Source organism: Chironomus tepperi, unplaced genomic scaffold (assembly GCF_022539635.2).
Source record: "Chironomus tepperi strain 1889 unplaced genomic scaffold, CSIRO-AGI_Ctep_v1 contig_454, whole genome shotgun sequence".
Lineage (NCBI taxonomy): Eukaryota > Metazoa > Arthropoda > Insecta > Diptera > Chironomidae > Chironomus > Chironomus tepperi.
The window spans coordinates 726,846-734,761 of NW_027226576.1; the positions used below are offsets into that span (position 1 = coordinate 726,846).

Genomic DNA, 7,916 nt, shown 5'->3' on the forward strand with positions numbered 1-7,916 from the left:
TTTTTTTGAATTGATTTTATCTTTTCATTTATTATTACATTATGATAAGTGAAGATATGAAAGATGGATAATTGTAATAGCAATAATAATAATTACATAATAATAAAAAGTTGAATTTTGCGAGAGAGAAAACTTGGTTGTTAAACAGTTTAGAAGCATTTTCTGTGGACAATGCCTGGGCCAGATTCGTCGTATTCTTCCTTTGAGATCCACATCTGTTGGAAGGTTGAGAGTGAAGCCAAGATTGAACCTCCGATCCAGACAGAGTATTTACGTTCTGGTGGGGCAATGATCTTGATCTTGATGGTTGATGGGGCCAAGGCAGTGATTTCCTTTTGCATACGATCAGCAATACCTGGGTACATTGTGGTACCTCCTGACATGACTGTGTTGGCATACAAGTCCTTACGGATATCAACATCGCACTTCATGATTGAGTTGTAAACTGTTTCGTGGATACCGCATGATTCCATACCCAAGAATGATGGTTGGAAGAGGGCTTCTGGGCAACGGAAACGTTCATTACCGATGGTGATAACTTGACCATCAGGCAATTCATATGACTTTTCGAGTGATGTTGAGGCAGCAGCGGTGGCCATTTCTTGTTCGAAGTCCAATGCAACATAGCACAATTTTTCCTTGATATCACGAACGATTTCACGTTCAGCTGTGGTTGTGAATGAGTAACCACGTTCAGTCAAGATCTTCATCAAGTAGTCAGTCAAGTCACGACCGGCCAAGTCAAGACGGAGGATGGCGTGTGGGAGGGCATAACCTTCATAGATTGGAACAGTGTGTGAAACACCATCACCGGAATCCAAAACAATACCGGTGGTACGACCTGAAGCGTACAATGAGAGGACAGCTTGGATGGCAACATACATAGCTGGGGAGTTGAATGTTTCAAACATGATTTGTGTCATCTTCTCACGGTTAGCCTTTGGGTTCAATGGAGCTTCTGTGAGGAGAACTGGGTGTTCTTCTGGGGCAACACGGAGTTCATTGTAGAAGGTGTGATGCCAGATCTTTTCCATATCATCCCAGTTTGTGATGATACCGTGTTCAATTGGGTATTTCAATGTGAGGATACCACGCTTGCTTTGGGCTTCATCTCCAACATATGAATCCTTTTGACCCATACCGACCATGACACCTTGATGACGTGGGCGACCAACAATTGATGGGAAGACGGCACGTGGTGCATCATCTCCAGCAAAGCCAGCTTTGCACATACCTGAGCCTGTTTTTTCATAACAACGAGAAGAAATCCGTTAATTTTTGCAATACAAAATTTTTACTTTATGAAAATTAAATTGATTATGAAGTAAAGTAAACTGCTGTTTTTTTCGTGAATCATAATTAAAAGATCATCTAGAAAACTTTAAATTTTCAATTTTTCTGCTAACTTCTAATGTAATTGAACGGTAATTCATTTAAACTTCAGTTTTTTCTAGGAATTATCAATGAAACTTTTTTCTATTCACTAACAAAAAGGAATAAATTTCAATCCTAATTTTTATCTCTTTTTAACAATTTAAAGTTGTTGAATTATTTTTCTTGCTTTTGTTTTTTCATTATAAATAATGCTATGATAATCCTTGTTTTATCCTTAAATTTCCATCTAGTGAATTAGAAAGTGATGATTCTATTTCTGAACTTTGTATTTTTAATTTTCGATCAGAATATTTTTTGTTTTCTAAGTTTTAGTCTTATAAAGATTTCACTTTTTAATGCAGTTTTTATTCGTTCACTTTATAATCCATTTTTCGCTTAGATGATAAAAAATTTGCAAAATTTAATCACCATTGTCAACAACTAAAGCAGCAACATCGTCGTCACACATTTTGAATAGATTTTCAGATTAGACCGTCTGCACACCACAAAATCAAAACTTGGAACTGTCTCGGATCAATGGATGTGCAGGATACTTATATACCTTCTCTGTTAACTGCCGAATGAAGATCCACATTCCAACACAGATTTACAAAATTTTCATAAAATTATAAGTAGATACACATTTTCACCCTACACTAATTTAAAAAAATTCAAAAAGATTTTTTTTTCATTTCGTATTTTAAAACATCTACAGAAAAGAAAACTACTAACAAGAAAACACATGTGGAACACCAGCAACAGTAGCACCAAAATCAGTAGATTTTACTTATATTTCACTCATATATTCATAAAGTCGCTTTGATAAAAATAGAACACACATTTCTGTCCGGCACCGTATATGGGAACACGACAAAAAAAGTCATTGCTGTCTAGCTTGTGAAAGAAATACCTCCCCGTAACATTATGATCATGAGAAATGAAACTTGAGGGCACCTTTTTGTGTATGGATTTATGAATGTGTAATGATATTTAATGTATGAGTCAAAAATTGCTTAATGAATGTTGAATTGTTTCAAATGAGTTAGTTGGATATTTTTTTTAGTAACATATGTTGAAACAAGTATATTGTGTTCTGCTGCATCATACAAAGACACAATTTTTGAATAAACACAATTTGAATCCATCAATACAAATGAAAATAATGCAACAATGTATTCGTATCTTTATCTGATAATCCAATAATATCATAATTTTTATACTTGACAGATCAATGAAATCTGTCTATAAAATTATTAAATTGAAAGTAAATAGCTAGAGTTAATCATCGCATGGAGTAGAGTTTCCAAAAATAATTCTGAATATTTTTTTTTTTATCAATCCTTTTAAGATTATGAGAAATATGAAAATTCTTGAAAGTGATCCAGAAATCCGAAGTAATTACCGAACGATTCTTACATCATAATTGAGTTACAAATACAAAGAAACAAATATGAAGAAAATTCCCGCTAAATATTTTTAGAGCTCGAGAATCATTCGGCCTCAATCAATGACGATAAATTTATTTTTTCTTTCTCGTAAAAGCAAGTGATAGAAATTTCCCTTAAATAGTCAAGAAAATCTTTTACATTGCAATGAATTCTATTAAGTGATGCAATTGAAGACGAATGAGTGATACAGATAAATCATTTTTATTAGAACCCATAAATTTTCTTTTCATCGCGATGTGTGGTGCAAACTGAACATTTCATCACAATGAACAAAATGTAGTCGAGAATTACTATAAAGAATAATGATTCATTTTTGGAAGTCATCTCAATTTGTGTAAACAAAATTAAAATGTAAAGTATTACTTAGAGTAACAAACAACGGATCAATTCGCAAAATAACTGTATTCTTATTGGAGAGAAATCTGAAAGTAAAAGTAAAAAAAAAATAAATAAATAAAACCATGACACATGTAGCCAGGCTTGAATCATCATTCCATATGCAACGACATTTCCAGCAAATGTGCACCCTAAGCCATGTGATCGTTTTCGTTTGTCTATTGAGAATGATGCCTTTTATGGAAATGCAAAAATGCTCATCTTTAATTCTCATATTTCTAGAGCTGTAAACATTTTCTCATAAAACAGACTCAAAAAATTTATATTTTTTCTTTTTTAAACATCTCAATATTTTTTCCAGCTGATCTTGCAAAAAAAAATATGTTGAATTTTATTCGAATCGGAAAAATTCACTAATGAACGAAATAAAAATAAAAATTTCTAGATCGGTAATCGTTAAAACCACCAACATGATATTGAAATTCATTTGCCGTGCACACAAGCATATTTACTTACTTAAAGCGCCGTGAATGTGAAAAGAAAATTTTTGTTTAAGGAAACTGGAATGATGAAATAAAACATCGTTGTTCGTTAATGAATCATTTAATAATTGCTAAGCGACCGCGTGCGAATCCGTGGGGGCGGTCAGTCGGCTGCTTACTTATTTAATGAATGTTTGGGAATTTCCTTAAAATATATTCGAGAAATCCAATGAACTTTCGGTCGTTTCATTTTTTCATTATTTTTCTCACTGACACACTAGATGCTAATATATGTGGTACGACATTTTTAAGGTTGAATCATTGGCTTTCTAAGATAATGCTTATTTGCAATTTTTAGTGCTTTATGTTCAAATGCTGTAAATAAAAATTAGGCATAGTAAGTAAATGAGATCATCATTACACGTTAAGAATATTAATTTCATCCTTCAACATGTATTTCATAGAAAACAGAAAGCAAATAAATTTTCGTTCTCTTGCTTCCATTAATAGGAAGATAGAATGGCTTGATCTTTTTTCACTGTCTATAAGAACGACACTGTAAAAAGGAAAGAGAAATTTTTTAAAATTCAATCTAAAAATAAAAAAAAAATAATCACTTGACGATAGGCAACGCAACAATATTTTTTATTCCCTCCTTGAGAAATCTACAGAATTTCAATCACAATCTATAGCCTCACCAAAATATATGTATGTGATCACTGTGTGTGAAATATTTTTGGCAAAAAGAAAAAAAAAATTATGTGAGAAAATATACTATTAGGAAGATATGTATGTTAAGAAACAATTTTCATATATTTTGAGGTAACGGAATTTTTTCGTAGTCTACACGCAGCAAAATTTAATATTAATAACCTGCTGCAGGTTTCTACAACATTTTCAGCATAAAGAATATACTAAAGACATGAAAATATATTTCAGCAGTAGTTTCATAAGATTTGTTACTAATTTTATATTAGATTAACTTTTTCCTTAGACATTCTCCAAATTAAAATCACCGTAAAACAGCCAAAAATAATAATTTAAAAGTGACTTTTATGAGGTTATAAGTTAAGTCACGAAAAATATGACTGTATTAAAAATATCTTCTATGATTGAAAATGATGCAAATGATACAATTACAGTAGAAATTTGATAGGATTAAAAATATGAAAACATTTTCAATTCTCATTTCCGATCAAAATTACTGTTTATACAATTCAATTCACAAATCGATAGTAAATAAATTTGAATGCAATAAATGAGCATACGATTTTGGTAATGAAATATGTATTTTGGGTGTCATTTGAGAGTCAGTGAAAATTATATACGAAATTTTCATGAAGTTTACAGAGTAAATATCTCAATATAAAGTTTTCCTTTTCACACTAAACTAAATTTGAAATACGGGGGGTATAAAAAATTCTGTCTAAACAAAATTATTTTAAGTGACGTGAGCGTTCATAAACACAAGAGAGCTCTTATATCTTAAAGTTTTATCGAAAGGGGAATTTTTGACTTTGCTGTGGCTGAAAATGATGTGTATAGAATAGTTTGTTGTATACCATAATGATGATGGTCTATTAATACTTTTTCATCTGAACGCTAAAGGTTACATATATTTATTTATCAAAAGTCCTAACGCTTGATCAACTTTAAATGACTTGTCAAAAATTCTCAAATTTGCTTCGAATTATAAAAAATTTTTAACTCTTTTTATCTCATTTTTCTTAATTTTGTAACTTAAATACTTAAAATACAATTTAGACAGAAGGATTTCAATAAATAAGTGTGAGAATTTAATAATAATAATATAATCATCATGGTAAAATCTCGACCACAAATATTACTAATCTTCTTCTCATGTCCCGAATTAGAGTTATAACTTTATTATATTTGTCGATTATTGATTTTTATTTACATTACTACTTTTATTGAAATATTTTGAGCATATTTGGGGTAAATATTTGTCTAATTCAACTAGGTGGAAATTTTTATATCAAATTTCAATCACAAATCATCTCCGCTGCATGTTTCTTTTATTTTGTCAACAAATTTCTATACATATTACAAATTTATTGTTATTTAGGGTGCATTTAAAAGGGGTTTTTATTTTTCTGGAAATGCTTGATTCTCATGATGATTCTAATAAATGACCATATATTGATTTTGGGTTAGTGCTTTCCGAAATGTCTACTGTATTCTATAAAAATTTATATTCTTTAGCATACCCTTAAGGGAAACAGAATTTAGACAAATAATAAATAGTAAGCTAACATCGAATAATGCTAATATCATTTACTCATAAAAAGGAATTTGATTAGCTTTAATCCTGATTTTATTAAATTCTCATTTAGTCATTTGAAAAAATTATTTACATTTATTCGTTCTGTGTTATACACGCGTCACATGGCAATCCGGTATAATAAAAGGATGAACGAAGGAACAAAATTTCAAACGACAATGACACATGACCTTAAGTAAATAAATAAAGCAATGGTAAAAATCTGTAAAAATATTTTCATTGTTTGATTAGCTTGCTCATTTCTCAGTTCATGCGCTCAATTGAATTTGCAGTAAATTTTATGATGAGAAACATGTGTATTTGAAAATGGTAAAGAAGAAAAATTCTTATTTAAGATGTTGATAAATTTTAATTATATGTGACTCGAAAATACACAAATAAATGATGAGAGCATTTGAATGCAAAAAATATCAAATTAAAATATCTTAAATACCTAGCTTTGATTTTCAAAGTCTGAATCATCTCAAAATATTTTTTTTTCTTCAAATTTTCATCACACGAAAAAAAAAATTAAATCGAGTCATATGTACATATATGTGTATGAAAAAAAAAAGATTTTATTTCATAATTGAGGTAGTTACCCTATCATTATATTTTAGCAAAGACACATTCCTGTTTCAAGTTTAAAAATTTAAAAGTCGTTAAACAATTGTGAACATTAAAAATTTATTCCTTTAACTAATATATGTCTGTGATTTAATAAAACTCTCAATTTTCAAAAAAAAAAAAAAAAAAAAATCATTTAACAATCATGAATATTAAAATAATTAATTTTTTTTAAATCAGAGCTCTAAGTCGACTTGAATTTTGTATAAAATTCGGGTCAACTTCTAACAATGGTTTTAATAATTAATAGTATAATCTTTATTTGGTTTCGATAGATATTGTGTAATTAAAATCTTTATAATAATTTTGTTTAAAATATGATTCTTATTGTTTAAGTACCTATTTACTTAAAATATTAGTGCAATAAGAAATAAACGATGATCTGCGAAGAACGACTAAATTTACTAAATTTTTTAAATTAAAATAAATTTGAAGTAGGAAATATTAGTTAGTTTTGCTTACCACCTAAAAAAGATTTTTGAAAGCTATTTTGAATAACGATGGTTTCCTTAAATTTCATCAGTTGCTTTTGGAAACTTTTGTTTTGAAAAGTAATTTTTAAAAAATAAGAAATTACTAGAGCGTGATAAATATTATACAATGAATTTAATAATAGTAAATGAATATGGAAACGAAAAAAGTAAAAGATCTTATCTCTTTTCATATGATGATACCAATTTCGTTAATTTCAAATCAGATAAGAAAATATTAACACCTCTTTAATATTGAATTACATGTTGATATTGTTAGCAATGTAATTTTATCACTCTATGCATTAACGAGTGTAATTATAATTAAAGAAAAATAGTCATTTCTTGTGTTATTTCATGGCATGTGTAAGATATGTTAACTCAATATTTAACGATATCTAACTGTCGATGTGTTATAGAATTGACATGGAGATTAAACACGTAAATATATCCTAAATAATGTGAGTAATTAAGTATCATTAGTCAAAATATGTACACTTTCATTATTATCCTGAAAAATTAAATGCATGCTATAATAAGTAGAATATAGAAATAATAAATGAAATTGTTTCTACATTTTGTATAATTTCCTCTTTTACATTTTATTAATTAGGTATGTGAAATTAACGTAATGTTTACAAAGCGTAATTTTATATTCAAATCATTTTCTTAATTTTTACATAACCTATTCATTTTATTAAGTGATTTTACATTTAAACATTTTTTCAATTGATTGCTTTACAAATACTTATATTAATTTTTTTATTATTTGCAAAAAAATTTATTTGTACACTTAAAATCTAATTCCTAATTAGTGAATATAATTTCAATAAAAATAAGTTTAAAAAATTATTGAGCCTTTTAAATTTTTTTGCAGCAACAAAACTAGAATCTAACA

General features: G+C 28.7%; 1 protein-coding gene across 1 annotated transcript; it reads right to left on the minus strand.

Moving 5' to 3' along the window:
* Positions 1-1,962, minus strand: Act57B (Actin 57B). Its single transcript, XM_070651317.1, has 2 exons — positions 1,804-1,962; positions 1-1,240 (listed from the first exon to the last, which is right to left on the minus strand). The coding sequence occupies exons 1-2, from the start codon at positions 1,841-1,843 to the stop codon at positions 150-152; spliced, it is 1,131 nt and encodes a 376-aa protein (XP_070507418.1). The 5' UTR covers positions 1,844-1,962; the 3' UTR covers positions 1-149.
* Positions 1,963-7,916: the final 5,954 nt, after the last annotated feature.

Bases quoted from the DNA above. Each gene is read 5' to 3' on its own strand.
- Act57B (XM_070651317.1), bottom strand. From the start codon at position 1,843: ATGTGTGACGACGATGTTGCTGCTTTAGTTGTTGACAATG. The intron at 1,241-1,803 runs GTGATTAAATTT...ATGAAAAAACAG, and splicing joins TGCTTTAGTTGTTGACAATG to GCTCAGGTATGTGCAAAGCT.